The sequence below is a fragment of the Bipolaris sorokiniana genome (assembly GCF_000338995.1).
Source record: "Bipolaris sorokiniana ND90Pr unplaced genomic scaffold COCSAscaffold_9, whole genome shotgun sequence".
Taxonomy (NCBI): Eukaryota; Fungi; Ascomycota; class Dothideomycetes; order Pleosporales; family Pleosporaceae; genus Bipolaris; species Bipolaris sorokiniana.
Genome location: NW_006911903.1, coordinates 1,186,360 through 1,213,718, shown reverse-complemented (window position 1 = coordinate 1,213,718; position 27,359 = coordinate 1,186,360). Strand labels below are relative to the sequence as shown.

Below are 27,359 nucleotides of genomic sequence, written 5' to 3'. Positions count from 1 at the left end.
CGCATTACCTGCTCCACACCGTTTTTCCCCACCCGCTTTACCTAGCCCCAGTCTACTACTAGTTCCAAGGCAGTGCAGAAGCAAAAAAATAAGATTAAGGAGAATCCTAGCCAGACCGCCTCCAATTCGATACAAAAATCAGGATTTTCGGCGCACATGGGAATCCAAGACTTTCTGGCATGCGTTGTGCCAACTGCGGGGGGCACGCGCGTTCCAGATGGTGCCCGTTGTCGTTGGTTGCGTCCTTGATCATAGCCCTGTACGCCGGCTGTATAGGGGGTTTTATCCGAGATTACTATAACGGGAAACCCTGGTCGTTACAACACTCCAACCATGCATGAGCGTAACCGCCTTTTTTTCTTGATTTTCCTGACTAAACCGGGGGCGCAGGCGAAGGGAAGGAAGCGGGGGCATAACCTTCACAAGCGTTTGTGCTAGGGGTTGCATGGGACCAAAAGGAAGAAGAAAACGGTTACTTGTATAGGACCATTGTCTCTCTTCGCCATTCTTCGTGGCTCTGCTTGTTCGCTTGCTGCTTCACCTTTTTTTTGCTTTGCCCCCAAGATGTCGTCGTCGTCATTCTCTTTCCGTCTACTGCTCATCAGCATTCTTCTTACTTTTGCTACGTTCGTTACCGCGCAGACGTCGTCGGGGGTGCCTTCGACTCCTCCGCCCACAAGCAGTAATCGTCCGTCCGTCAATGGCACCGCGACCAGACCTCCCGAGGTTGCGCCTACGGGATCCAATCCCCCAGATGTGTTGCTCCGCGTTCCAGAGCTGCATGTAGGCCGCATTGAATTGACGGTCGAGAAACTGCAAGCCGATCTTAACCTCAATGCCAAAGTCGCGGGGCTCGTCCAGATCAACGCCGGTGTGCAAGTTGGTATTGAGAAGGTCAACATTACCATTGCGGATGTCGATGTTAATCTCGAGCTCGTCGTACGTCTGGGCAACTTGGTCCAGATTGTCGAGCGTGTGTTTGACTCTTTGGACCTGAACCCTCTCCTGATCGGCTTGATTGGAAACGTTACGGATCTTGTTGGCGAAGTCATTGGAGCAGTTGATGGTTTGGTAAGTTTTGATTGAATATTCACTTCTTTAAAAAAAAAGGCATTCAAACAAGATGGAAATTAACGAAATGCTCTAGCTCGGATCCATTACGCAAAACGGAAAAACTCTCAGCTTTCTCGTCGACAACCTGGGCAACATTGTCCAAGAAGTCGTCGGAGCAGGCACAGATGCTATTTCCCAGATTGTCGGAAACTACAAGGTAAATTCCCTTGGTTTTCCCCCACTTTGACACCAACTCACAAATACAACAGCTCAACATGACCGAAGTCGAAGGCAGCATCAAGCAAGTCGGCAAAGGTCTCACCCAAAAGACCTACTCATACGAACCGCTTGGTGCGCTCGTCGACATCATTACCAACACTGCCGGCCAAGTCGTGCAGGCGGTAGTGCAGAAGAAGAATGGCGGTGGTAGTGGAGGAGGAGGCAGTTCTTCTACCACTGCTTCCGCGACGGGAACCCCAATGCCTGTTACGCTGCCGATTAGCTCGGCTACGGGTACTGCGTAAACAAAAACGAATTTAATTAGCGTGGCGATGATATTTGCGATAATGTAATACGCTTTTTAACTGCAATTTTGAAGTATGAATGATTGGATGGGTGAATGTGGTGATGTGATTGGGACTAAGATTTTCTTAGCGTAGATGTTGGACTATTAAGATACGTTTGTCCTGTTGTATCGAAAAGGTTTAGTACAGGTATGAAAAAAGCAGTTCCCCCAAAAAAGAAGGAGAATCTCGCCTAGATCAAGAGTTCTTTTGCTTCACACAATATACGGTGAAAGAGGTTCAATTAAACTCGATATCTCTCCTATCTCACTCTCACGCCCAGGATGACTACCCCAGCAATGAGCAATGAAATATAACAAGACATTATAAAATAATCCAAAAGCTTTTACCAGAATTCCCCTGGCCATGCTGTACTTCTAAAATTCCCACCATTGCGCCGTAAATTCAAAAACCCCACACCCACCGTTGAACTCCAGAAAAAATCAGACCGCCAGCATGTAAGCCTTGCTTAATTACACTGGTTTCCGCCATCTGACCACTCTTTAATCATCGTCCTGAAGCACTATCCTTCCTCTTCGCTCCCTTGCCCTTCCTCTTAAATCTCACCTTCTTCCCAATCTTCCCCCAAGTCAAGCCCTGCCCGAGCTTCTCCATTTTGCTCACCAACTCGGAGATGTTATTTCTTCCCTCTACAATGACAGGGACAACGGTCGTACAGAAGCTTTTCTTCACGTCCGCACCAATCATCGATACGGATCTGAATTTTAGCCTAGGAAGACTGCTGTTTTTCGATGATGAGCGATCGTGACATGTGTATTTTGGTGTGTGCAGAGAGAGCTGTGATAAGTTTTCTTTCAGTGGGTCTTTTATGGTTGGAATTGAATCGTGGGAGACCGGGGATCGCTGTAGCGCTGGCGCTGACTGGTCCGGTGGCTTTTCCACGCTGTTGAAGGGTGGTGGCGATGGAGTGTGCTTTGGGGAAAGTCCATTGGGAAAGTCGTATTGTTCAAGAATATTCTCATGCGTACGTATGTCCCACGACACAGCTCTTGCCCGGTCACGCGTGCTGACCATGTCTGACCTTCTCCGCCGTGGGACAGTGTTTCTTCTCTCCTCCGGGACCCTTCTTATGCTGAGTCTTCTTCTGAATTTGTCGAGGCTGTTCCCACGCATGACGGTGATCTTTTCTTTTTTCTCATTGCGTGTCTGTTCCTCTTCGGCACGATCTGCTTGCTCCTTGCGGGTGAGAAAGTCTTCAATCCATTCAGTCGGTCCTTCGGCCGTTTGGCAGGGCTCTACCCATTCACTTGATCTGGCCCAGTTTTGTATGCCCCTACAACTTCCTAGGTTCGGAATAGATTGGAGAGAGCGGTTGAGTTTGGCGTGCGCTTGGTACACGCTGGTCCTGAAAGGAATGTTGGAAATTGATTCTGGGGTTCCAGTCGGCGTATGGATCCCCAGGTTGTTCGGTTTGCACATGGCCGAACTGTAGAATCGTGCAGCCTCTTGCAGTTTTCTGTCACAATCGCTAACAGATTGCATGTTCTGAAGCTGTGCTGACGGCCGTATGTAGATAGCTCCAGGCTCTTGGTGTAATATTTCCGACACAACTGAGGACATGGAGGACGTTCGTGAGCATCTTCCTTGTGTTGGGACACTCAGGAAGCCAGTAATAGCTCCCTTCTCTTCGGCGATATCGTCAATCTCAAAGACACTGAACGTGTCAACACTGCATTTTTTTGCTATCTGTACAGGCGCATAGGCCGGAGGTTTGTGCCCAACCACGGTGGTGAAATGCATGGATGGTGGTCGTGGTAAACGCTTGCTTCGAGACATGCCGAGGCCACAGGCTCGATGGGTACCATGTGTCGTATTGAGAGGCTGAAGTGGTGGTATTGTTGGGTATGTCGGGACCTGATACCTTAGCGCGTGATCAAACGATTCATGAGATGCATTGGCTCCCGACGTGTAATTGTCGGTAAAGGAATCCGTTGTACTTTGTGGCTTTCCTGGACACCTCAGCGCCTTCTCCATCGCTGTTGGAGCAAGCATGGCGCGTCGTGTTGTCGCCTCCACGTCGCCAATCCTGTGTCGCAAAACGCGTCAGCTCGGCCCAACTATGCGTTTTCCTGACATACTCTGCTTCTTGGCATCTCGACGTCTTGAAGGCGTATGGATAAACATCCTTGCTCCTGCCATGCACAAGGCCGACGTATGGGCCAGTTCCAGGCCTTTTGGTCTCCATCTTAACAATTCCCTGCTAAACGACCGTTGGAAGCTCATTCTTGACGATCATGGTCTTTGTTGAAAAGTCGGGGAAGGGGAACTGTGTGCCGTTTCCAGGGTAGGGGAAGGCGATGCAAATGGCGTGTGGGTGCCTGTGGTGACGACAAACCCTTGCTTGCAGGCGCAAGGTCAACCTGCTTTGGTTTATAGGGGACAACAGAGCTGATCAAAGTCTAAAGTAGCATGCCGGCGCGTCGGGAGCTTGACTTGGTCCGTGATGACCGAGAAGCGGGGTTCGAGTTAGCTGTGGATGCAGTCCATGCGTTGCATTGCTTCTTCGCTCATCATCTAGACCTTTGCGCTTGCGATAAAAACCTGTTGCCCTCTCTCTTCGTATCGCGTCCGTCTTACATTCCTGGAACCCCAATAGGTCAGTCGTACAACAACGAACCTTGCCATCAGCCGCCCTAGGAGGAAAGCAACAATCTACAGTAGAGGCAGATCTAACGCGATCGATATAAAATATGTGCAGACTAGGCCTGGCCCTAACAGTGTCCGCCAGCACAGTCATCCTCGACCGCCTCTGGAAAATGACGTGTTTGCTGATGTGATAACTGACATGCTAGCTGACTGATTGCGTTGAGAATAAAGTCTACCATGGTATGTGTGCGGGAGCTGAGTATCAGCACGGTGTGCCGCAGTACTTGGGCGATTAGTACGTAGAAGGGTATCTCGGGGAGGCTGGGAAATGCTTTGCATGGACGGTGGCATGTGGCTGGAAAAAAACTGCGTCATCAAAATGCAAGTGCTAACTGCATCATGGCTGGAGAGGGGTGGCCAAGCCTCCAGCTTCCACCCCGCCTCCTTCTCCCCCTCCCCTTGTCAAACTAGTTTTTCTCAATGCATCATCTCACAAAAACGGCAGCCAAGATTCAAAGCAAACATGTTTTCATTGAGGACTTTTCATGGGACAAGCTACTAGGCGCACTTCCCTTACATCCGGTCTCTAATCTATTTCTCTCCCAAAGAGCAGTAACACCGGACGATGCAATTGGAGTAGTCTTGCAGCAATGTAGGAAAACAACAAAATGAACATGTACACTGAATTTTCGAGCTAATACGTCCCACACAGCCTAATCTGCACTGCAAATTGTAAGGCAGCCCCATGATCTGACAAAATCCTATTTCGCCTCCAAATTCTTAGGCGTTTTGTTTTTCCGAGAGAGAGAGATTGGCCGCGTCCAGCAGATGCAGACCATGAGATGTGACTTGTCTAATGCGTTTTGGATGTTGAAGAGTCGATCGTAAAGTTACCGCCGTTGATGATTCGTGAAACCTCGCATGTCAAATGACCGCCGTGCAAAGGTTGACTCCAGGGACTCCTATGTAAATGCGAGACCTGGCAAAAACTCGATCGTGCTGAGAGAAGAGAAAACTTGTATGCTTATAATTCTAGTTGTTATGGGGATGACAATGATGATGATGACGATGGTCGTGACAGACCGATCTTTTAAACCTGGATGATGTACCGAAGATGGTTTATTTGGAGCTAGATATCGCAGCTCGCGGTTTGGTTTCGTATGATGATTGAATGATGCTAGGTAGCTGTGTTGGTTGAAAGTTTGAATTGGGCCTGAATGAGTGCTCATACTTCGTCGAGAGGAGTGAAGAGGTTCCTCATGTTGAGGGTGAGATCAGCGATTGCATAATCGTCAGCAATTTCGGTCATGGAACCAATCTCAATACCCTTTTGCGCAGAATCCGAGGCGACGTACGGCCTGATTTGCTTCAGGAGGTGAAAGACGTGTCTGCATCGAACATCTGCAGACGTCGCCCAGTCCTCAGGGCGTGATTGTCGAAGGAATGCCTGTGCCAAGAAGTAAAAGTGAATGCCATCTCGGCAGAACCCACGTCGGCGCTGGCGATGAGTGAATTGGATGGCTAGGTCCTTGTCCCAGCAGGTCTTCCATAGATTCAGAGCACCAACCGTGGAGCGAAGTTGGTTCTGCACTTGCTCGTTGACTCCATTGACTGGTGCCGCTACATTACCGCTTTGAGATTGAGGTGTGCTCGCACCGCTTGAAGACATTCGTTGGATAAGTTGGCGCTGGATGTCGTAGATCTGGGTATGAATAGCGTGGATGAGGATAAATTTGCCAAAGACATTGGTAGCCCGCTCAGGAAACTTTCCTGGGCAGGTTCCGTTGAGTACGCTCAAAGCCTCGGACAAGGCCAGTTGCTTCGCACGCCTGCTACCGGACTCATTGAATGCCTGTGCTGCCTGTCCTCGTAGACCCAGGGCGCTAGCACAGTCTTCCGATGTCTTCGCCTCCCAAGCTGCATCGTCAGCAGGCAAAGGAACTGTGATGCTCTTAGGGTCAAATCTCGGCTGAGAATTGAAGAATATTGTAGCAGAAGCGTCGATCAAGTAAATGTATGCTGTTAATCTAGCCCGTTTCTCGTTCTCAATCCAGAGACTCCAACTCCAAGAGTCAACCTCCTCGCCAGTTACCGGTCCTGGTTGATGCAACGCGCTTGCATTCAAGTTGTCAGGCGGGAGCGGTTGGAAGAGTGCAGCACATCGCGTGACGTTAGCCACAGCCCGGACTTCATCTCGCGCTTGCTGACGTTGCTGCTGCGAACCGTGCCATAGGAACTGAGAATGGAGTAGGACCAGGGCTTGTATCTCCTCGGTCGTGGACGTCAGCTGGTTATCAAGGTTCGCCATTTGATGTGCTTGCGCCAACTCGTAAACTTGACTAGATCGCAACACATTCTCCCGGACGCGCTCCATGAGCCAACGGACGTCTGACGGACTCATCTTGTCAGAGTACACAGCACCAAGACAACACATAGCCAACACTAGCCCGGGCCAGGCAGTGAAGGGATCAAATGTTGGAATGTGTATCAAAGGAAAATGTGCTTGATAGTGCCTGTATTCGTGTAGGAATTCCTTGACGGTGTCTCCAGTCAATATTGTTTGCAGTCTTTCGTGGGTGTACGCCTCGGTTGAGTGCTGATTTGAGAGTAGAGATGCATTCGGGGAGCAAAAATTCACAAGCGAAGTAGCCAGATTGTGCACTGGATCAGAGGTGGTTTGGCCAATGAACCAACCATCGAGTGTTGGAGAAGAGTCGACCAACCCGGGAACGTGCGAGTAAAATCCAAATAAACTTTCATTCGGTGTATCATCTGAGGTCTAAAAGTTCCGGTCAGAACTGGGCCTGTTTTTGAAAGGTTGGGCCACCTGCCGTACTGGAGTTATTCATATCGCCGTTGAACGATCCATTTCGCCATAGCGACCCATCCTGGCCATTGGTGATGCCATCAACGTTTGGCAGGGTAGAGACTCCATATGAAGCTGGGTCGGTGCCCTCACTCTTAACAGTCATACCGTTTTGCGCCATTGATCCGTTTGTGGAGGCCTGCTCATAGCTGTAGTGGCCGTTGGGATCGGAACCGTTAGTCGGAGGCTGTTGCTGCTGCTGCTGTTGCTGTTGTTGTTGTGCCTGTTGCTGCTGAGCCTGTTGCTGTTGCTGCTGCTGTTGCTGCTGTTGTTGTTGCTGTGGTGGATAACCGTTGGGGACTCCATCCGGGCGATAATCATTGAAGTTCATCCGGGCATTGGCAAAGTCCATAGCAGACATGCTCCGACGGTGGGCGCTGTCCTCAACGCCGCTGCTAGGGCGCATCAAGCTGTTGGAGCGCGAAGTACGCGCCGACATGGACTGGTGGTTGGCAAGCGAAGGTAGGTTGTCGCCAAAGCCATTACCGGCCATGGCAGGCATCTGCGGCAGACCCATGGAGTAGCCTCCAGCATCGGCGTATGACATAGCATTAGGGCCGATGTGGTTAAGGTACGAGTTCTGGTCTGCACCAGTGGGCTGTCTGTTCTTCTGCAGGTGCTGCTGCGCATGCTGCAGATGGTTCGCGCCAGTCGGGTTTCCCCTTCGTATCGAGCATTTCTGGAAGTGACGCTTCAGGATGTCGCTTCTGCTGAATGTATCCTTACACAGATGACACTGGTAGGGTCGTTCGCCCGTGTCTGAGCATGTAACATTAGCAGCTGGCTGTGGTTAGATGTTGAACAAAACTTACGTCGCAGCAAATGGCGCTTGAGATGTTTCAAGTGCAGGTATGTCTTGTTGCAATGCGGGCACTCGTACTTGCCCTCGGCGTTCTTTGTCGCGGTAGTAGGTGTCTTACCAGCAGCTGGCGCAGGCCGTCCAGGATGGGTCGGCAAAACGCCGCGTCGGCCTTGCTGACCGACGACGTGGACTGGCTCGGGCTCCTGGTTGGGAAGCACAGGTGGATGGGCGTACATGGACGTGTGTCCCAAACCCATACCGGGTGAGGGGCCCAGCTGGTGGCCGTTGGTGTGTGCGGACGCGGTGGACAGCATGGGCGCCTGTGAGTAGGCCGAGCTCATGGGCAGGTACGACGTTGGCGTAGGCTGGAGGGGTCGCAGCGGCGGGTGCTGCAGAGGCGGCATGGTAGAGGTGCCATTGGGCGCAGACGTCACAGGCGTATGCGGCGGCTGGGGCGTGTGAGGGTTGCTGTTATGGCCATACATGGGCGGCGCATACTGGCTGCCACCGCTCTGCAGAGGCGGCAGTGTGGGCAGCTGGTTCTGGGAACCATTAAACTGCTGGCCTATTGACGGGTAGTTGCCTAGGCCAGGCTGGCGGAAGCGGTCTGTACTGTCCATAATGTAGTACACAACACAGCTCCTTTGGGCGGGTCAAGGTTGGAGAAGTGATGGGGGGGAAAAGGCGCAACCAATTGTGGTTCGTTACGGGACCATTCGACGGAGCTCAGAAGCGGAGTAACGTGTGCAACGGCTGGGTATGCACACCAAGGAGGGCCGTTGGGCTAACGTCGCAAGGTAAGGAAGGATGGCCCACGAAGAAGCTTTGTAGGGTGGAGCCTGTGTGGGGGATTGTGATGAACAGTCGATTCGCGTCCGTCGGCGGGTACCTTTTGACGGGAGAAGTGGAATTTGGAGTGGTGTCCACAGTGGGTGAATGGGACAAGAGTTGGGAGTGGAAAGGCGTAGCGACGGCGCAGAATTGAAAAAGGTGATGGGTCGGTGACGATGGACTTTGCTGCGCTGCACTAGTAAAAAGCGCTGCGATGGTTTGGCTGGCTGGCGCGGTAATCACGCGAAGGGACAAGGAAGCTGCTGCAGATCGGAGGCCCACACACACACTTCAGCCTCAGCCGACTGATTGCGGATAGCCCAAGTGGAGAGGGCGATGCACAAGGCAGGGACGGAAGACCCACGACAGAAATGAAGGCTGTTGGGGGAGGCTTGGGGGTGGACGAGGGGGGCGAGGGGGGCGAGGGGGGAAGGTAAAGGTAGCTCGGGGTACAGGTACTGGTCGGCGAAAAAAATATGCACAGGACGGTGCTATAGTCGAGCGTCGGCTTTCCGCACCAAGCACTTCCTGTTTGCGCACGCGTGCTGCTGAATGCCGAAGCTTGGCCGACGGTTGGTCGTAGCGGGCGCAGATTTGCACAGGGCAACGATAGTAGTAGTGTTAGTAGCAAGAGTCGGGTAGTGGCAGTGGCAGTGGCAGTGGCAGTGGCAGCGTGTAGTGTAGAGTAGTCGTGCAATGTCTTGTGGAGGAGCAAAGATGAATAATGGACGGGGAACAGGCAGAGAGGCCGGGACCCGCACGAGATGGGAGCAGAAAGTGATAGTGCGGGTGTGGGAGTGGGTGTGGACGTGGACGTGGATGCGGACAGGGTGGTGTGGCGGCAAGCGCGTCGGGATGGGATGGGATGGGATGGGATGGGATGGCCACGACGTTACAGAAACCAGGGCGTGCGGAGGGTAGTGGGAGGAGGTAGGAGAAAGACAATGCACTCAGGCCCCAAAGAAGCGCCGAAAGGGTAGTAGCAGCGGCACACGTGATTGGACTCTGGATGACTTTTCATGTACGTTATATTCGCACCGTGTCTGCATTTGCATTGGAGCGCGTATGCGCTGCCCGTTGTCCGCTGCAAGAAAGGCCATTACCAATGACGACAGCTGTTCGTGTGCTAACGGAGCAGGCACCCAATTGCGTTGCCCATGCACGCAGGCCCTTTGCAGCCAGGCCAACGCGCTGGCTGTGCCCTTGAATCGTGCCCACCGACCACGTCTCCTATCGTCCTCTGCCGCCGTATCAACCCGCCGTGCTGTCCATGTCCATGTCGACGGCCGCGCTGCCTAGGGGTTTCATCCACTCCGCCGCCGCTGCGCTGCAATCGATAAGAACAAGAGCCGCACAAACCTGGCCATGGACGCACACGGCCTAGCAGCCACGGCCGAACTGCAACAATCTTCCACGCCTACTAGCTTTTTTTTCTTCTGCCCACGGGACGGCCAAGGGGCGACACCCATGGAAACGGTCGCGCGCGAGCATGCACATTATTACTATTACTGTACTATACCACCAGTACAGCACAGCACAGCACAGCAACCCGTCGGCGCGCACGCCTTAGTTGCAGCAACTTGTCAGAGTCAGAGCCATCGGATCGGTACTCTAGAGCAGCGAGGCGCAAGAGCAAGCAACTCATCCGAGCAGCGAGCATCCATCCGACAAAGGCCGAGCTTTGCTGTCGCATTGGCGGTTGTGGCTTTGCTAGGGTCCTTTCCCTTATATCCGACCATGAAACCGACGGCGTCCGGCGAACACAGACAACAGACGCCCGCGGTTCGACTGCACGGGGCGCCCGCGACATCACTCGAGTTGCAGATGCTCGTTGCCCGAAACATGTGCGAATCCTGTGCTGCCACACGGCCAGATGGATGAGTTGATGGGCAGACAGGCAAGATGGCCGACCGGCACCACCTGGCGTGGCGGCCGTGGCTGTTGGTCGCCGCCGAGGCTGGAAGGAAAAGTCTGGTGAGCGTGACGTAGGTTTATCCCAGAGCGGCCTAGCGCAGATGCAGGGGGACCCTTGGCCTGAGATTGCAGCCAGCAATTGCAACGGCGTCCGCTAAATCTTCGGCTCGTCAATCGCTCGGCCTACGCTCCTGCAATGTAGTGTACACTACTCCAATGTGCGTGCATGGCATGTATGTAGGTACATACAGGCTCACTCCCCATGCCTAGCCTAGAGTACAGTCACGCCTCCGGCCTTGAAACACGTCTTCTCGAAGCCTGGGCACCTCGACGCGAGCAGGTCCGCGGCGCACTGTTGTCAAATCGAAACGGCGCATGCGGCACGACGGCGGCGGCCAACAATGCAAGGCGCGACGTGGTTGTGCTGGCGGTGCTATACTTACTACATACGCACAACGATACCATTACACACACACACACACACAGATACAGTCATGTCACGCCTGCCATGGCCGCAACAGCGACAATTGCTCTAAGGGTCGGCCACTTAGCTTTACAGATGACGGCTAGTGTCGTCTGATCACGATGCCGCGGCTGACTCGAGTTGATACGGTGACAGGCAGCTATTCTGGTGGTCGGCATGTTCTTACAGCGAGCACTAGGTCGAGGTAGCATCGGTGAAGTGCCGGGATGATTGTCTCGACGGCTATACTTGCTTGCTTGCACACGCCTGCCGCTTTCTTGTTTCTGCACAGAGCGTACATAACCGTCTATGTTCTGCACATACCTAGATTCTCACACACACGCACACGTACATATGTTTAGTAAGTACACTACACCTAGCCAGCGCCGCTGTCCCAGTCCCAGCCGGCGGCTCGGCCGTGCACAAACAAGGGCCCTGCCGTGGTTCTCGCTTGCGGTCTGCCGATGCTTTACGTTACATACTTGGCAGGATACAAGGCGCGCTTTTTCTGCGGAACAAAACGCCGAGGCGCTCGACAGCATGCTGGCCGACAAATTTTCTCCGGCTGCACGGCATGCATGCCCTGCTGTCACTGCTAAGAGAGGGAACCGGAACGAGCAGATGCGACGAGGGTTGCTGCCACCGTGCATTTTTTTGTCGCTAGCTGCTGGCTGCTGGCTGCAGCGGCGCTCAAGGGAACCCCACGTGTTGTTCCATCACCAGCCATGCCATGGCAGCGGCACGCCCGACACCACCCTCGTTGCGAACCCGACACCGTGCTCGCCGCTGGAAATTGCGCATCGTGCCCAGCCTAATCCCCGAAACCACTAGGCCGTCTCAGGCAGTTTTCTCTCCCAGCAAGAGTACGCGTCGTCGCCTTCAAGGTTCAAGGGGGGGCTGTCCACGATGCTGGGACTGCTGGGACGTGAGCAGTCAGCGCGCGAAGTTGGAATAAGCTCCAGTCCCACTTGCGGTTGCGCTCCCGGATCTGGGAGTGTGGATGATACCCGGAGCTGGGTGGGCGTCAAAGTGGGCTGCTCTGCCCGCCTGTGTGTCCAGCTGCCGTCACCCTGCCAGTCTGCCAAGGCCCGCCGGCACACAGGCACACAAGCGCCATGTCGTGCAGCAGTGCAGCAGCCTCTGACCCGCTCGCCGTGAGTGTGTCGTGGCGCCTGTCCGCCGACATCCCATGTCCGCCCCTCCCCCCATGCCATGCACCTCGTGAGTTTCACTCTCCTCCTCTGGTCTGCCCGCTTTCCCCGAAGGAAAAAAAATAAAAAATAAAAGGACCGGTGAGGGCTGGAACGGGCCCCCCTGACGTCCACATTGCGTAGCCGCCATACCACAACCATGCCAAAACCATACCATTCGCCGCTGATGCTGCGCCCGGATGGACTCTTCCGCCGCCCTCTGCCCTGCTTTGTTTCGACTCGCCTGCCACTGTGAAATCAGCGCCTTAACGCGGGTGCTTGTGTTGGGGTCCGCCTTGCAGCGGCAGTTGACACGCTTCTGCTGGGACACGGGTTGCCGTGTGTCTTCAAGATATGGCGCCTGTCGCTGCCATCCGTTTCCCTGGGTCCCCCCTTGTGCACTGTGCCGCATCCTACACTACACACACGCATTTGCAATCCTCATCCATCGTGCTGCCGGCGTGCATGCAGGACATGTCTACCCACAGCCTTCTTTCGCTTCTGTCAAAACCCTTCTCGTTTCAAATGCACCTTGTGTATGTGATTGCGCCATACAAGGGCCTTACCCAGCAACCAGGTGTTTCGAGACTATCAACATTCTGTACACCTACGTATGTATAGTGCCATGGTGGCTGCTACCGGCCGAGATAATTGGTCCATGCTCCTTGTTCGATAACGTTGATAACATTGCAAACTCGCCTATGTCAAAGAACAAAGGAAAAAAACAAACGTGACACCGAAGGCGGAAGATGGTTCACACGGGCGGGATTAGTGGGCCGTTGTATACCAGATATCCTGAAGGGAAAAAAAGTGGACTCCCTGGCTGTGGTTTCTTGCCTGTTTCGACTGGGACCCCACACACACAACCACATGCGTAATTTGCTCATGCTGATTCTGGAGAGCGCTCTTGTGTGTCTTTTGAGGGCCGACAGAAAGGCCATACTAGAGACTTAAGAGACTTATATTTCTGTGTCTCAATTTTCTATGCGTGATGTTCTTGCGAAAAAAAAAGAAAGCACTGGGTACGCTCGTGTGATGTAGCTACAGTGCCCGGAGCTTTCTAGAAGCACCACCACAAACAAGAAGCTTCCAACACCATTTCTACATCTCGCAACCTCAACACTCATATAACTAGTCTGTGACTATATCATTCTATGCTTCTCAATGTCATTCATGCAACCAACAAGATTTCTTGCCCAAATTCTACGCACACAGCGACGAGCAATTTTCTATCCATCAAGCGCTACTCGCATAAACGCAAAAACCTCGCTCACAACTCTATTTAACTTAACTCACCAAGTTCAATTTCAGCACCACAACCACACGATGTCTTCATCCACATCCCACACCCCACCATCCGAGCAAGTCCAAACCACAAACATCCAAGAAACCGACCCACAAAACCCCCCTCAAGACCAAGACCAAGACCAAGCATCCACATCAGTAGCCCCCCTGCCCCTCCCCTCCCCCTCCACAGCCACAGACGACACTACCACCCAACTCAACGTCGACGGCCAAGCAGTCAAACTCGACCACCTGGGGCCCCTGGTGGTGAATAAAGACGGCACCCTGTCGCGCATTGCGAATTGGGAGTCCATGGCGGAGATTGAGAGGCAGAATACGCTGAGGATTTTGGTCAAGAGGAATCAGGTTAGGTTGGGGGCGTTGAGGGGGGAGCAGGGCGAGGAGAAGTAAGGGTAAAAGGAAATTGAAGCGGGTATAGGAATGGGAATGGGAATGGGAATGGGAATTGAGATATGAACGGAAGAGGATTAAGAGGATTGTAAATTAGGGTGTAATGCGTGGAATGAGAGTGAGGTTATGGAATTGAGGGAAGAAGGATGGGTTGGGATCTAGAGTAAGTGGGGTTGAGTCGATGATTTCGAGTTTGGGTTTCCGAGCAATGAGTTCAGCTAAGAATTTCAAGCCCATGAGTTCAGATCGAAATTTCATGTCAGCAAAGTTCACGTCAATAGACTTAAGACAATAAGTTGAATTCAATCAACTCAGGTAGTGATTTCATATCAGCAAGTCAAGCCAACACATTCAAGTCGTAACGAGTATGTCGTTATCATTCTTCTTCTTCTTCTTCTTCTTCTTCTTTACACACCCCATCTATTTACAAGTGTGCCTTTTCTTCTCCCCTTCTCACTCAAACCCCCTCTATGGCTTCTGAGTGCTGGTGTGCGTGTTGCGCTCATGGTATGACCACTGGCCTTCTGGCGCTTGTTCCTCAAGAGGCTCCCATCTACATATCGTTAGATCAAACTCCCTTCCAAAGAAGACTACTAATAAAAAAACTTACACCTTAGCTTGGATCATGACATCAACAAGCTTGTGCTCGCCCTCAGCAACTTCGATAACCTCCTCAATCAGACCTGCGCCCATTCTGCTCTCAAGATCCGAGATACTATAAAAATGTCAGTCTCCAGTCTTGGCATTCCACCTCTCCATCCATGACATACGCTTCAACAGTGTACTGAGGCTCAGGCTCAAACTTGATCTTGCTAAAGGCACGCTCGGGCGTGTAGTTGACGTCGCCCTTCATCTTCTTGGCGTGGGGCAGACGCTCCTTGGACGAGCGGATGCCCTCGGGGAAAGTCTGCACCGCTTCACCATCCCACTCTGCGACCTTGTCTCGCTCATCCACAAAAGGCTGTGGAGGGAGAACCACAGTCTGTCCGCTGGCTGTGTTGATGATTTGGAAGTTGTCCGGGTCATCGCTGATCTGCAGCTTGATTCTTTCCTGCCATGCGTCCCATCCTGCGGGCTTGGATTGCTCGACAATAGCGAGGCGGTGCTTGGTAAGAGCCTCGGTGGACTGGCGGTATACGGACGACTCGGGGAGCTGCTTGAGCTTGTCGAGAGTGGCGTTGTAGTGATAGAGCAAGGTGGAGCGCGGCGCCGGGTGGGTGAAGAGTCCTGTGAGGCCGGTTGGCGCGCCGGGCTCTAGGAATTGGCCGGGCTTGACGCTGGCAAGGAGGCGGAAGGCGGCCCTCATGGTTGCGGGGAGAGGATTGGAGGTGGGGTCGTGGCGCAATGGATAGCTTGCGTGCGCGGTGCTGATGCCGTCAGGACGAAGATGCAACTTGCCAAGCAATATGGAGCCGGGGCGGAGAGGCAGCCGTCCCATGTAAGCGTTCAGGGACAATACATTTTTGGAGACACGGTTCCCTCTTGGTGTCACCACACACCCTCACAATCGAATTTTAGGGGCTACGGCGATATATACGTACGCTTGTTACAGCGTCTACAGCGCCCGTGAACGGCTACACTGAGGAGCCGTTCCTCTTTTGCGCATCCCGCACGCCGCCACCAGCGCCACCATGCGCTCCATACTCTATGCCCTACTGTCGCTGGCGACTGTAGCCTCCACTCTCGCTGCAGACGCATCAGGCGCCAATGACGCCGGCAAAGATGATGCCTGGGACGAAAAGGGCGCAGACACTACCTTCAATGGCGAGAAGGTGCCGCCCATGATCGAGTTGACACCAACCACTATAGCGACGGAGACCAAGAAGGGCAACTGGTAAGCCGAGACAGACACTTGACTCAGTTATCAATTCAACTGACACTACATAGGATAGTCGAGTTCTTCTCGCCCTACTGCGGCCATTGCATGCACTTCAAGCCCATCTACCAGACCGCGTACGAGTTCTACTATACCTCGAAACCCTTTCTGTCCTCCGACGATGCCGACGGCGATTCTCTAAACACTTTTACACGATACTATGACTTCAAGTTTGCCAAGGTCGATTGCGTCGCTTACGCTGATCTCTGCAAGGACCGCGAGATTGCAAGCTACCCGACTCTAATGTTCATCCAGGATGGCGAGGAAAAGCAGAAACTCCGAGGTTCCAAGGAATTGAAGGAATTCAGCGATTGGGTAGAGGAACTTTTGGAATCTATCCGGCCTGGTACTCGCAAGGAGGGTGGTCCTAAGCTACCAAAGGTTGGCGCTACCTCTGTAGAGACCGGCCCTGATCCTAAAGAGGCTGGCGACGGCGACAAGAAAGAGAAGGAGAAAGAAAAGGTCGAGAAGAAGAAACCCGCAGCTGCAAGTGCGAGTCCCAGCGCAAGTGCAGCGCTCAAAGCAACTCCCACAAAGGAGACCAAGCCATCTCCCGCACCAGCCAAACCAGCCTCGACTGCGAATCCCTCTGGAACCGTCACAATTCTTACCGCAGACAACTTTGACAAGCATGTGGTCAGTACACTGGAACCCTGGTTTATCAAATTCTATGCACCGTGGTGTCACCACTGCCAGGCTCTTGCGCCAACCTGGGCGAATCTTGCGCGCCAGATGAAGGGAAAGCTCAACATTGGAGAAGTCAACTGTGATGTCGAGAAGAAGCTATGCAAGGAGGCACATGTGAAAGGCTACCCAACTATGCTCTTCTTCCGCGGCGGCGAGCGTGTCGAGTACCACGGCCTCCGTGGGTTGGGCGATTTGCTTGACTATGCTGAGAAGGCGGCAGCCATTGGCGCCGGTGTGCCAGATGTTACCGCTGAAGAGTTTAAGAAGATGGAAGAAAAGGAGGAGGTCATTTTCGTCTACTTTTACGACCACGCAACCACTTCTGAGGACTTCAAGGCGCTAGAGCGACTTCCTCTTAGCTTGATTGGTCATGCTAAGCTGGTCAAGACAAGTGACAAGGCCATGTTTGATCGGTTCAAGATCTCTACCTGGCCGCGGTTGATGGTTGCAAGAGATGGAAATCCCACGTACTACCCGCCACGGACGCCATTTGAGATGCGTGATGTCAAGAAGGTCCTTAGCTGGATGAAGACGGTCTGGTTACCAATCGTTCCAGAGATGACTGCCCTCAACGCCCGCGATATCATGGATGGCAAGATTGTCGTGCTGGGAATACTGAACCGAGACCGTTCTGACGAGTTCATTCTTGCCAAGCGTGAGCTGAAGAGCGCCGCGTTGGAGTGGATCGACAAGCAGGAAACAGCCTTCCAACTCTCCCGACAAGAGCTCCGTGATGCCAAGCAGCTCCGCATCGAAGAGGCAGAGGACAAAAATGACGAGCGTGCTCTCCAAAACGCAAAGAACATCCGTATCGACATGGATAAGATCGATCGTGTCCAGGTTGGCTTCGCGTGGGTCGATGGTATTTTCTGGGAGCGCTGGATCAAGACTACGTACGGTGTTGACATCAAAGATGGCGAGAGCGTCATCATCAACGACGAGGATGTGAGTTATCTGTCCAACTATTACTTCAAACCACACTTACTAACTCAATACAGAATCGCCGCTACTGGGACAGCACCATTTCCGGCGAGCCAATCCGCCTTTCCCGTGCTGCTATCTTGGAAACGATCAAAATGGTCACCGCCAACCCTCCCAAGATTACCCCCAAGTCTTCTACCGGCCGTTTCATGACCACTTATATATCTGTTCGCCACTTCATCGGCAACCATCCATTCATCTCATTGGGCTTGTTTGTTGGTTTCTTCACGGCAGTCATGCTGTTTGGTAAGTCGAGGCGACGAAGGCAATTCGGTACCACGGGATCGTACTTTCAGTTGGGCGAAAAGGATGGGCTATTGGGCGGTCTGGGTAACGGCAATTTTGGGGGCGCAAAGCATGATTAAGCCCCACGGTAATGGCGTGCTTAGGAGGCTTGTTTGGCGTTCTTGGCGATACGGTATGTGTATTATACCTTTGGTTTGCATGGGGGGTTCAAACTGTGGATGCATGCGGTGCGTGGTGTTAATATGAGCACCTGGATTTGATGATATGTCGTTGACTCTCAATTGCAATATCTGTCCGTCTTCAGTTTTGGGCATGAATGTGTCTTGGTGTATCAATGTGCAACTTGTAAAGCTGGAATATATATATAGATATGTCGCCATATCCCCTGTCGATGGTGTCTTCCCCTCTACGTGTAAACGAACGCCTCTCACGCGCCCACGCGTTCCCGTCCTCGTTGCCCCCGCCCACGCCAACCTTTTACGTCACTGAATGTAAACACCTTGGAAAGCCACACCTACCCTCTTTTTGTGCTCCCCACGCTGTCCTTATCGCTCAGAATATAACCCTGCCCCTTCTCCCGCCCAAGCTGGCTCTACGACGCTTCCACCTCAAACTACTACACACTCGCAACCCCGCGCGCGGCCCCGCAGCAACAATGTCCTCCATCACTCTCTCAGACCTCGAATTCATAGACCGCGAAACCCTCGCCTCAACTTTTACTCCTTCCACCTCCGAAGCCACAGACGCGCAACCCAAACGCAGCCTCCTTGGCTCCACAGCCATCATCGACGTGCGTGACAGCGACCACATCGGCGGCCACATCCGAGGCTCCACATGGGTTCCCTCTAGCGATCTCGACTTCAAGCTGCCCGAACTGCTGCGTACGCTACAAGACAAGGAGACTGTGGTGTTCCATTGTGCGTTGAGCCAGCAGCGGGGACCTAGTGCTGCGTTGAGGTATTTGAGGGAGAAGGAGAGGGTGGAAGGAAGTGGGGGTGTGGAGTCGAAGGGAGAAGTGAAGGAGGAAGGGGAAGGAGTGGAGAAGAAAGAGGGAAATGAGAAGGAAGGAGGAAAGAAGCAGAAAGTAGTGGTACTTAAAGGTGGATTTACAGAGTGGCAGGAGAAATATGGGACGGATGAGGAACTGACGGAGGGGTATAGGAAGGATGTTTGGGAGTTTGGGTCGTAAAAGTCACCATGTACATAAACAATAGTTATACATATAACATAACTACAGACCAATTCAAACACCCCCAGAAAAAACCATTGTTTTAACATTTATAATAGTAGCTAAAAAAAAGATTTAACAGCTCTGACCCCCCTGCTCCTTAACCAAGCCCTCAAAATTCTTCCTTTCATGCTCCATAATCGCCTCCACCTTCTTCGCACTCGCACTCCCCTTATCAAACCTGTACCCCAACCACTCCCTCACCAGCCTCCTCGCCAGCTCAATCCCCACGACCCTCTCCCCCATACACAGCACCTGCGCATCATTACTCAGAATAGCCCTTTCCACCGAGAAACTATCGTGCGCAGTCACAGCCCGGATCCCGGGGACTTTGTTCGCGGAAATGGCGACGCCTAACCCAGTGCCGCAGATTAGCAGCGCGCGGTCAGCTTTGCCCGAGGCGACGAGTTGGGCGGCGGAGACGGCGACGTGTGGGTAGGCGGTTTTGTCCGAAGAGGAAGGGACACCGACGTCTGTGACGCTGGCGACGCGGGAGTCGGATTCGAGGTCTTTGATAAGCGTGTTTTTGTAGCCGACGCCTGCGTCGTCGCAGCCCACGACTATGCGGAGGGGGGTTTGGTCTGCCATTTCTTCGTGGTTGATATGGGTGTGTGTGTGTGTGTGTGTGTGTGTTTAGAGTTCAGAAGTGTCGTATTTCTTTTCCAGGGAGCGTCGCTTGGATTTACTGACGATATTTAGGTTGCTGGGTTCGTGGTCGGACGATGGGTCGTCTTCGTCGTTGCGTGTGACTCGTCCTTTTGATCGTGTTGTACCAGAGCTGGTGGTCGAGTATGTTATCTCGCCTTCTTTTGATACTACTTTTTTCCCGTCGAGTACGTTTTCAACGGCTCGATTCACAGTTTTTTCAAAGGGCTTCGTTACGAAACTTAGATCGGTGTGACCGTGTGTAGCTCCTTTTGTCTCAAGGACTTTAATGCGCTCGTCGCTGGGTTTACTGTGGTCTTCGACTCTTTGGTAGACGTGATCGGCGTCTGTGTCGAGATTGAGCGAAAAAAGAGCGCGTTTGGGTGGTGCCATTTTTTTCTTCTTCGCGGGCGGCTCGGGATGCGGGTTTTTATATAAGATGCGGGATAGGTGCAATGATGCGGTCTTGTCTTCTCTCCGGTTGAATGAGGGGTTAAACACACGCCACGGGGGCTCCATGGGTGATGCAGCAGCCCAGCATGCGTGGAGGTGGGGGGCGGAAGTTCCGATTTGGGTATTCCGGCGGGGCGTTTCGCCGCGAGAAACGTCTGGTTTCTCGGCTGAGTGCCACCGAGAGCTGGGGTTAGATCTAGAGTTATTCCGAGGGTATTATGGTAGACGCTTGATGGTAGCATCAAGAGTTCCACTGTTTTATTAGAGAGCATATATATGAAAATCACCTTAAGACTGTTCACTAAGATCCAAGGACCTGTTCATAACAAGTTCAAGGTTGTATTCATTCTTGACATACCCTTATTCTTCCGCCTCTTCACTTCTCCTTCCCAAACAAGTCCTTCTCAACCATCTGTCTGCAAATCGGATGATAAAAGTCCTTGTTCTTCTCGAACGTCTTGACCGCCAGATCGCGATTGGCTTCATTCAGCAGCCTGAACATGGGCCTCACAAACTTCATACGACCAATTTGACCCAACAGCTCAGCAGATGGTTCATACGACTCCTCTACCTTGGCCATGAGACCAATACTCAAATATCGCGATGATACTTCGATGTTCTGAGTAGTCTTGTAGCCATAAGTTGCACCGAGCAAGTGGACGCTCTCGGCTGAGAACTTGCTTGCAAAGGATTGGAGACGCTCGAGGAAGACGACGGATTGGTTGGATACCCATCCTTCGATATCTGACGCCGTGGGTTTAAAGTCGCTTGAAGACGAGACCAGAGCCTCCCACTTGTCCGCCAACTCGTAGCAGCTCTTGACCATAGTCTGGTCAAAGTCAGGCTTGACCGGGTAGCCAGGCGCGTAGAACAGCTTGTCCCAGTCAAAGCTATCCAACTTTGCCTTGGACTCTGCATCCTTCTCAAAGAAGTTGATCAGACAGCTCTTGAAGTCGTAGCTGTCTACGCTCTTGAACTTGAACGTGTCAAAGTAGTGAGGAATGAAAGAATCCCACTTCTCCTTTCCGAGCAGGAGCTCAAACTGATATAGGGCATGGAACCCCTTTTCGTAAGGAATAGAAGAAAATGCATCATCTGGATCCTGGCCCTTGAGGTCCAAGACCAGCTTGGTGTAGGGGTGGTCTTTTCCATAATTTTCAATGCTTTGCTCAAGCGCTTTCCAGCCAATGATAGCAGAGAAATGGCGGTGTGCTTCTCCGTGAAGGGCAGCAGCGATTCTGCGTTCCAAGTACGTAGTCCAGCCTTCGTTCAACCAAAAGTGCTCCCAGCTGGCTGCGCTAACGAGATTACCAGACCAAGAGTGCGACAGCTCGTGAGCAATGACATCGACATTCTGTTTGTCTCCCGAGATGATGGAGGGTGTGGCGTAGGTCCAGACGGGGTTTTCCATACCTCCGTATGGGAAGGACGGGGGCAGAATGAGTACGTTGTATTGTCCCCACTGGTAAGCAGGCGAAACAATGGACTCAAGCGCCTTCATAAAAGGCTCGATTTCTCCGTCAAGCTCATCCTTGCACTTGAGAAGCTCCTCAGGGCCAGTCCAGACGGTGCTGCGCGGACCGATGCTGGCGGATGCCAGGTCACCACTTGCAACAGCAAAAAGATAGACAGTCATTGGAACCTTCTGCTCAAACGTATACTTCATAGTGCCACTCTCGCCATCCTTCTTGGGTGGCTGGTAGTCAGTGGCGCCTGTTGGCAGACCCGAAGCAAGGACCGGCAGTGGTGAACGAAGGGCAAAGCTAAAGGTTGACTTAACGTCCGGGGTATCCTGACAAGGAAACACTGATCGTGCGTGAATTGCCTGGCATTGCGAAAACATGTACGGATGCTTCTTGTTTGATGTTTGAGCGGGCGTCATCCACTGCAGCGCCGTGCATTTGTCGGTAGTGGCAACCTTGATTTCAATATCAACCGTCTTGCCCTTTGGCACCTGAGACGGGAGAGTGATGGAGAGCGGGCTACCATATGGCTCCACACGGTCGCCAACGTTGAATTTGACGCTCTTGCCTTCAACCTCTACGACGGAAATATCCAGGTAGCTTGTTTTGTTAGTAATGCGTTTGACTAAATTGCTCTTTCCCATGCTCAGACATACCTCGCATCAAGTACAACCTCTTTCACATCCTCATCCGTCAAACACTCCAACGTAAGCACCACACTACCGAACAGCCTCTTGCGCTCGAAATCAATGTCAAAATCCACGCTCGTATGTCTTGTCACAAAATTGTGATAATTGGACAAGGTATTTGGGTCTCGCGGCGTGCGAATTTCAACACGCGGGTCCGAGCTAGATTCTGTTACCATGGCTGCAGCGACAAGGTGCTGTGTCGTTGCGAAGCGTGCTCTTTGGGTTTGCGAAATCTGACTTATGTTGGAAGTGGGGTGAGGCTGTCGTTGTTTGGGGACTGGACACAACAACAGTGGCAGAGGCGATGTGCGAGTGAGGGCGGGACGACCAGCTGATAGAGTCAGGTATCGAGCAAGTCGGAGTGGAGTAACTTCATATGCCGATCGATGCCGCAGGGCAACAAGCGACCTGCCTAATGCACTTTTGACCAACATCTAGGATACCCACGTTTGCAGACTGATATTAGTGCTAGAAGCGAGAAGCCGAGCACCAAAATGTGCACGTGCGAGTGTGTTTAGCGCATCTTGATCTTGTCCCGCTATAGATTCGGTGGAGGTGCACGGTGTTCGGCAATCCGACTAGAACCGTCGTTATATTGAATTCTACGCGGATATACTTTTTACACCTATGCTTTTACAGCCGATCCAACTTGACTTGTTGGTAACGATAATTACAGGAATGACAAGAGACTGTACAGAAATAATGCATTGCAAATACGCAGGACCACACCCGAATCCGCACTAAGCTATAAAACCATGCATGCAGCTATGAACTCCAACCCCAACTCCGAAGCTGCTTGATTGCCGCTTAGTCTTTCTTGTTTCCTTCACTCTTTCGTGTTCTTTCTCTGAGCACGAGATTGATATCGGGCCTGGCAGATTGATACTGCTTCGCAGACCTTGACGCTGAGCGCTCATTGGTCGAAGCGAGTGTCTCTTCCGCTCGTGACCTACCCCTGTTGCGTTCTTCCTCTCCAATTTCGAAAGCGTCATCTTGCAATTCTATGAGGTCACCCAAATCGCCGCCGACAGCTCCAATCACGGGCACAGCAGACCGTTTGCCCTGTCCGGGGGTACCTGGTTCATTCAGAAGCTTTTGCGCTTGTGTACCGACCTTCCTCACCCAACCCTCTATTGCACCACCTAACTCTTGGAAGTCAAGACCAGGGCCACCAAGTGGTGTGACAGCTCCGGAACCACCGTATTGACTCGGTGTTCCTGCACCCGCATCTAGTAAGCTCGGCGCCCATGGCGTAAAGTATTCTTGACCGGGTGGTGGCGCCACATTCGGTAAGTACTGAGCAAACTTCTTGTTCAGACCATCTTGCGCAGGCCCTGGGCTTCGTACATTTCTGCCCAATGTGCCTACACCACCGGGGCCTTGCAGAGCCCAGGCTTTGCCTGACGTACTCCTTTGTCGACTGTGCGCTGAGGCCGAGGAAAGATTACTTGATGCACGCGGTCGCACGGGTTGAGAAGGAGAGCTCGTAATGGGATTTGTCGACGTGGACGAGCGAGGGACATCGACAGATGGTCGAGGCGTAGAGGCATCTGAGTAAGCAAGAGACTTTCGTCGGGCTGGCGGAAAGAAACCCAACGCTCTACGTGGCATCCGGGCAATCTCTGTTGGTTGTCTCTCGTTAGGTAGTAGTACCCAAGAGTCATGCTTCCATGGCGGTTCTGGGTCAGAAGAAGAGGTAGTGGTAGAAGTGTCCTGGTTCTTTTGTTTTGGTGAACTCCAACCATTGGGGAGGCCCTGTGTGTTCGCAGCTGAACTCTTGCTACTGGAGCTATCGGCATATTCCCCTAGCAGAAGATCTTCTGTAGGAAGCGCATCTGGCCCTTGTACTGGTCGTCCCTTGACGCCACACGCATCTACTGGTAGCACAACTTGCTTCTTGATCTGTATGCTGTCGTTTGGCCACATGCGATTCGCTTTGCGTAGTACCGCCTGCTCACAATTGTATTTAATGCTTAGACCTGCTAGGGTGTCCTGTGGTCGGACATGGTGGATGTATATGAGCGCGTCTTGATCGTCGTTCTCGGCGGCAGCCACGGAGGTACTTAGGTCCTCATCTGAGTTTCTGCGCTTTATGCGACCCGCAGAGTCTGATACTAAATGTTCGTTGGCGGTCAAGAGGTCCTTGCGCTTCAATGCCCTGACCATAGCCTCCCTCTCCTCATGTGTGCCGGCTCCCACATGCGAACCGGCGCCTGCGGGGCCCCAGTGCTTCGGCGGAGGTGCGCTCGTCGATGTGCGGCGTCCGTGACCGGATTTCCTCTTGCGGGTATCATCCGAGGTGTCGCTAGCCATGACGGTGGCTGCGATACCCTGGATAGCCGACCATGAGTTTCCCAGGAGCCCCGATAATGCCAGTGAGGGTGATTTCAGAGGCTGTGCTCCCTGAGAGCGCTGGAAGGAGGATAAAGGAGTGGAAGTGACATTGAGACGAGAAGACGAGGCGGTTCCCGTACGTGAAAGCGAGCCGGGAGAGGCATTCCGCGAGGGTAGTCTCGAGGTACCCCTACTCGGGCCACTGTCGCTCCCGTCGGTCGCGTAAATGTCATCTTCGACCGAAATCAGCCTCTTGGTTCTTGGCCGCAGGGTCGAGCCGCTCTGGGAGGTGGATAGTGAAGAGCCATTGGAGGGGTTCATGGCATGCGGACGCCAGGCGGAGTGGGCAAGGGTGGTGCTGCATAGGCCAAATGATTGGAGTGGTCGGGAAGCCGCATGACATGAGGGTTATGGGAACATTGCGCGGATGTCGAGAGCAAGAGCTGGGGGTGATGTGAGTATGTGTGTGGGCGGATGCCGGGGTGTCGTGAGTCTCGAATAGCTGGGGAAAGGAAGCGCTACGTAACGCAACCGGAGTTGGACCCCTTCAATCAAGCACGGCCCTGCACTGTGCCGCCCAACCGCCAGAACCTGCGATGCCAAGTCACTAAGAGAAGACGTGCAATGCGCCCAAATGAAGTTGATACGTAAGTAATTGCGGCTTGCTGGCCCCTCGTACCTCTTGGTCACTGTGGACTGCCGCGTGACGATAAGGACAGATAACGATCGGCTTCGTACCATGCCATATTCGGGCCATTTGAGTAGCGAACCCTCACTGTGCATTTGCTTCGAGGTAAAGAATCGAAAATTGACATGTTAAATCACTCATAGCTAGTGCTTATATGTACTCGTCTCTACAGCAAAGTCATTGCCATCTGATGGCTTTGGATCAACTGACCACTTGGAAAGCAAACGCCACACACTACTAATACACCCTGCACCGAACATACAAAAGCAATCATCAATCGTCATACTGTCAAGAACACCGAAAAAGGCAGATCGCCACTTAGAGGACGTGTAAGTGTGCTGGTCATCGGAAAGGACTGGAGCTGGTTGTCGGATCCACATCTTCAAACTCCAGCTCAAAGGCATCAACCTCCTCAAACTTTTTTCTTATAGCAGCCAGCTTTTCAGAGTGCTCAATCGCAGACACCTCAGTCGTCTCTGCTTCATTCTGGGCCCCAGTCTCATTCTCCTTGTCAGAAGAGATCCTGCGACTGTAAGTCCTACTGGACTTTTGTGCGGCTTTTGATGCTTTTGCTGGTCCAACCTTCTTCCCCCGCGCTGTCTTCTTTGTTGCCTTTGGTGATGTCAGCTTGCCAGCGCCTTGCCGTTGGCGGATCCTTCGCTTGGGCATCTGCAACTCGTCTTGGTCCGAGTCGGCTTGTTCAACATCTTCTGAGGACTCGATATCAAACTCGTCACGATCACGTAAGCGGTTGCGCCGACGAGGCAGCAGATCTTTGAGTTGTGCGGTTGAAATACTTTGGTCTGCCTTCTTTTTTGATGCCCGTTTAGCTTTTGCAGGCGTTTCTGTCTCTTCGCCTTCGGACTCATCATCTATCACGGGTGTTTTGGCTCGCTGTCCTCTACGGCGTGGTCGGGTATGTGTCGGTGATGGCGGGGGCTTAGATATTTCTCGTAATGGACTGCTTGACATTGGAGATGCCAATGTGTCACTCATAGGCTCTTGATTCTCCTGGGTTTGCTCAACGACTTGTATGCGTGGCGTTGCGATTTCTGGTAAGGTGGGGGATTGAGATCTTTCCGGCTCTGTGTCACTTGCAGACTGTGGACTGGCTGGGGGCGACGATTGTGGTACTTGGACTACTGGCGACAGTTTCCGTTTTCTGCCACGGGAACCAGAGCTAGAGACGTGAGTGCCACTATCATTCCGTGTCTCTTGTTCAGGCGCATGCCTTCGCACATTGAGGGGTGTTGATTCGGCGTGTGGGAGGAAATCGTCAAAGTCGAGATTGTCAGTATTGTCCAGACTATCATCGTCGTTGTCCTCGACATCTGTTGTCTGCTGTACCATGCGCAATAAACTTGGCTGTCGGGCTCTCCGCTTGAAGTTGGTCAAAGCTAGTATTGATCTTTCGTGTGCAGGTGTTGCGCCAACCTTGACAGCGGATGGTGGGCGTGTGCCGTGGGCTGGAGAATTTGAGCCGAGTGACGAGAAAGTCAGATCGCCAAAGCCACTGTCCTCTTCTGCATGTGGGCTTTCAGCCTGGATGTTTTGTTGCGCGGGTGCAGTGACAGCAGGCGACGATTTCCCTGTAGACTTCCTAGCGCTACTCCTGCTTGTTCGCGCTCGCTTGGAAGCGCTGGACCCTGGTGTGCGATTCTTGCTTGATGATTCTAGGACTTGTTCTTCTTCTTCCGCTGGCAACGCGCCAGTCATTGTGAGCTTAGCTTCGTCATGAACCTCTAGTGTCTTCTCCTCCGGCATTTCCCCCCGTGACCGCGTTGATCTGGTCCTGGTAACAAGACCATCGCTATCCTCGCTGAAGTTGTTGACTGGTTCGCTAATTTTCTTGGTTGGTGCTGGGATGGATTCCGCTTGCTGCTTGACCGCGGGGGCGGCCTTTGGCTTGCTCGGCTTCGCGACACGCGACGCGACTTTTGCTCTAGGCGGACGAGGCATTGTCGCAAGCGATCAGTATGACTTTTTGGTGGCAATGATTATCAGGCGCAGTCGAGAGAGGGTGTGGGAGGTCAGCTCAAAATGGGTGGCGACCGTGCGATAGCGATGGTGACGAGGGCGCGTCGA

At 52.8% G+C, this 27,359-nt stretch overlaps 14 protein-coding genes across 14 annotated transcripts; 6 read left to right on the top strand and 8 right to left on the bottom strand.

Moving 5' to 3' along the window:
• Positions 1-379: 379 nt before the first annotated feature.
• Positions 380-1,768, top strand: COCSADRAFT_145366 (uncharacterized protein). The gene is made up of 3 exons (XM_007703198.1): positions 380-1,071; positions 1,148-1,270; positions 1,323-1,768. Exons 1-3 carry the CDS (start codon positions 565-567, stop codon positions 1,575-1,577), a joined length of 885 nt encoding a protein of 294 aa, XP_007701388.1. The 5' UTR covers positions 380-564; the 3' UTR covers positions 1,578-1,768.
• An 82-nt stretch (positions 1,769-1,850) lies between these two features.
• Positions 1,851-3,925, bottom strand: COCSADRAFT_338207 (uncharacterized protein). Its single transcript, XM_007703197.1, has 2 exons — positions 3,716-3,925; positions 1,851-3,663 (listed from the first exon to the last, which is right to left on the bottom strand). The coding sequence occupies exons 1-2, from the start codon at positions 3,820-3,822 to the stop codon at positions 2,124-2,126; spliced, it is 1,647 nt and encodes a 548-aa protein (XP_007701387.1). The 5' UTR covers positions 3,823-3,925; the 3' UTR covers positions 1,851-2,123.
• A 1,523-nt stretch (positions 3,926-5,448) lies between these two features.
• Positions 5,449-8,511, bottom strand: COCSADRAFT_161672 (uncharacterized protein; the record flags this gene model as incomplete). The annotated part of the gene is made up of 3 exons (XM_007703196.1): positions 5,449-6,995; positions 7,060-7,848; positions 7,902-8,511. 3 exons carry the CDS (start codon positions 8,509-8,511, stop codon positions 5,449-5,451), a joined length of 2,946 nt encoding a protein of 981 aa, XP_007701386.1.
• A 1,371-nt stretch (positions 8,512-9,882) lies between these two features.
• Positions 9,883-10,807, top strand: COCSADRAFT_338197 (uncharacterized protein). Its single transcript, XM_007703195.1, has one exon. The coding sequence runs from the start codon at positions 10,088-10,090 to the stop codon at positions 10,601-10,603; it is 516 nt and encodes a 171-aa protein (XP_007701385.1). The 5' UTR covers positions 9,883-10,087; the 3' UTR covers positions 10,604-10,807.
• A 500-nt stretch (positions 10,808-11,307) lies between these two features.
• COCSADRAFT_338195 (uncharacterized protein) lies at positions 11,308-12,047 on the top strand. The gene has a single exon (XM_007703194.1). It carries the CDS (start codon positions 11,409-11,411, stop codon positions 11,928-11,930), a length of 522 nt encoding a protein of 173 aa, XP_007701384.1. The 5' UTR covers positions 11,308-11,408; the 3' UTR covers positions 11,931-12,047.
• On the bottom strand, positions 12,048-12,910 carry COCSADRAFT_359358 (uncharacterized protein). The gene has a single exon (XM_007703193.1). It carries the CDS (start codon positions 12,699-12,701, stop codon positions 12,165-12,167), a length of 537 nt encoding a protein of 178 aa, XP_007701383.1. The 5' UTR covers positions 12,702-12,910; the 3' UTR covers positions 12,048-12,164.
• A 774-nt stretch (positions 12,911-13,684) lies between these two features.
• COCSADRAFT_45587 (uncharacterized protein) lies at positions 13,685-13,984 on the top strand (the record flags this gene model as incomplete). Its single annotated transcript, XM_007702917.2, has 1 exon — positions 13,685-13,984. A coding segment is annotated over one exon (300 nt), but the record flags the coding sequence as incomplete, so codon positions are not given.
• Positions 13,985-14,452: 468 nt separating this feature from the next.
• COCSADRAFT_92407 (uncharacterized protein) lies at positions 14,453-15,290 on the bottom strand (the record flags this gene model as incomplete). The annotated part of the gene is made up of 3 exons (XM_007703192.1): positions 14,453-14,537; positions 14,595-14,699; positions 14,755-15,290. 3 exons carry the CDS (start codon positions 15,288-15,290, stop codon positions 14,453-14,455), a joined length of 726 nt encoding a protein of 241 aa, XP_007701382.1.
• Positions 15,291-15,519: 229 nt separating this feature from the next.
• On the top strand, positions 15,520-18,019 carry COCSADRAFT_338179 (uncharacterized protein). The gene is made up of 3 exons (XM_007703191.1): positions 15,520-15,818; positions 15,872-17,492; positions 17,546-18,019. Exons 1-3 carry the CDS (start codon positions 15,616-15,618, stop codon positions 17,891-17,893), a joined length of 2,172 nt encoding a protein of 723 aa, XP_007701381.1. The 5' UTR covers positions 15,520-15,615; the 3' UTR covers positions 17,894-18,019.
• A 410-nt stretch (positions 18,020-18,429) lies between these two features.
• On the top strand, positions 18,430-18,963 carry COCSADRAFT_93336 (uncharacterized protein; the record flags this gene model as incomplete). Its single annotated transcript, XM_007703190.1, has 1 exon — positions 18,430-18,963. The coding sequence occupies one exon, from the start codon at positions 18,430-18,432 to the stop codon at positions 18,961-18,963; it is 534 nt and encodes a 177-aa protein (XP_007701380.1).
• An 84-nt stretch (positions 18,964-19,047) lies between these two features.
• Positions 19,048-20,040, bottom strand: COCSADRAFT_359344 (uncharacterized protein; the record flags this gene model as incomplete). The annotated part of the gene is made up of 2 exons (XM_007703189.1): positions 19,048-19,592; positions 19,776-20,040. 2 exons carry the CDS (start codon positions 20,038-20,040, stop codon positions 19,078-19,080), a joined length of 780 nt encoding a protein of 259 aa, XP_007701379.1. The 3' UTR covers positions 19,048-19,077.
• Positions 20,041-20,308: 268 nt separating this feature from the next.
• COCSADRAFT_200756 (uncharacterized protein) lies at positions 20,309-22,586 on the bottom strand. Its single transcript, XM_007703188.1, has 2 exons — positions 22,220-22,586; positions 20,309-22,163 (listed from the first exon to the last, which is right to left on the bottom strand). The coding sequence occupies exons 1-2, from the start codon at positions 22,426-22,428 to the stop codon at positions 20,477-20,479; spliced, it is 1,896 nt and encodes a 631-aa protein (XP_007701378.1). The 5' UTR covers positions 22,429-22,586; the 3' UTR covers positions 20,309-20,476.
• A 215-nt stretch (positions 22,587-22,801) lies between these two features.
• On the bottom strand, positions 22,802-25,155 carry COCSADRAFT_38023 (carbohydrate-binding module family 50 protein). Its single transcript, XM_007702862.1, has one exon. It carries the CDS (start codon positions 24,905-24,907, stop codon positions 23,060-23,062), a length of 1,848 nt encoding a protein of 615 aa, XP_007701052.1. The 5' UTR covers positions 24,908-25,155; the 3' UTR covers positions 22,802-23,059.
• Positions 25,156-25,386: 231 nt separating this feature from the next.
• COCSADRAFT_38022 (uncharacterized protein) lies at positions 25,387-27,353 on the bottom strand. Its single transcript, XM_007702861.1, has one exon. It carries the CDS (start codon positions 27,231-27,233, stop codon positions 25,617-25,619), a length of 1,617 nt encoding a protein of 538 aa, XP_007701051.1. The 5' UTR covers positions 27,234-27,353; the 3' UTR covers positions 25,387-25,616.
• Positions 27,354-27,359: the final 6 nt, after the last annotated feature.

Excerpts from the sequence above, each read along its gene's own strand:
- COCSADRAFT_145366 (XM_007703198.1), top strand. The coding sequence starts at position 565 with ATGTCGTCGTCGTCATTCTCTTTCCGTCTACTGCTCATCAGCATTCTT. Across the intron at positions 1,072-1,147 it reads TTGGAGCAGTTGATGGTTTG|CTCGGATCCATTACGCAAAA; the intron begins GTAAGTTTTGAT and ends GAAATGCTCTAG. Across the intron at positions 1,271-1,322 it reads AGATTGTCGGAAACTACAAG|CTCAACATGACCGAAGTCGA; the intron begins GTAAATTCCCTT and ends CAAATACAACAG.
- COCSADRAFT_338207 (XM_007703197.1), bottom strand. The coding sequence starts at position 3,822 with ATGGAGACCAAAAGGCCTGGAACTGGCCCATACGTCGGCCTTGTGCAT. Across the intron at positions 3,664-3,715 it reads TCGAGATGCCAAGAAGCAGA|GATTGGCGACGTGGAGGCGA; the intron begins GTATGTCAGGAA and ends TTTGCGACACAG.
- COCSADRAFT_338197 (XM_007703195.1), top strand. The coding sequence starts at position 10,088 with ATGGACGCACACGGCCTAGCAGCCACGGCCGAACTGCAACAATCTTCC.
- COCSADRAFT_338195 (XM_007703194.1), top strand. The coding sequence starts at position 11,409 with ATGTTCTGCACATACCTAGATTCTCACACACACGCACACGTACATATG.
- COCSADRAFT_359358 (XM_007703193.1), bottom strand. The coding sequence starts at position 12,701 with ATGCGGCACAGTGCACAAGGGGGGACCCAGGGAAACGGATGGCAGCGA.
- COCSADRAFT_338179 (XM_007703191.1), top strand. The coding sequence starts at position 15,616 with ATGCGCTCCATACTCTATGCCCTACTGTCGCTGGCGACTGTAGCCTCC. Across the intron at positions 15,819-15,871 it reads GAGACCAAGAAGGGCAACTG|GATAGTCGAGTTCTTCTCGC; the intron begins GTAAGCCGAGAC and ends GACACTACATAG. Across the intron at positions 17,493-17,545 it reads TCATCATCAACGACGAGGAT|AATCGCCGCTACTGGGACAG; the intron begins GTGAGTTATCTG and ends AACTCAATACAG.
- COCSADRAFT_200756 (XM_007703188.1), bottom strand. The coding sequence starts at position 22,428 with ATGGTAACAGAATCTAGCTCGGACCCGCGTGTTGAAATTCGCACGCCG. Across the intron at positions 22,164-22,219 it reads GAGGTTGTACTTGATGCGAG|CTACCTGGATATTTCCGTCG; the intron begins GTATGTCTGAGC and ends TAACAAAACAAG.
- COCSADRAFT_38023 (XM_007702862.1), bottom strand. The coding sequence starts at position 24,907 with ATGAACCCCTCCAATGGCTCTTCACTATCCACCTCCCAGAGCGGCTCG.
- COCSADRAFT_38022 (XM_007702861.1), bottom strand. The coding sequence starts at position 27,233 with ATGCCTCGTCCGCCTAGAGCAAAAGTCGCGTCGCGTGTCGCGAAGCCG.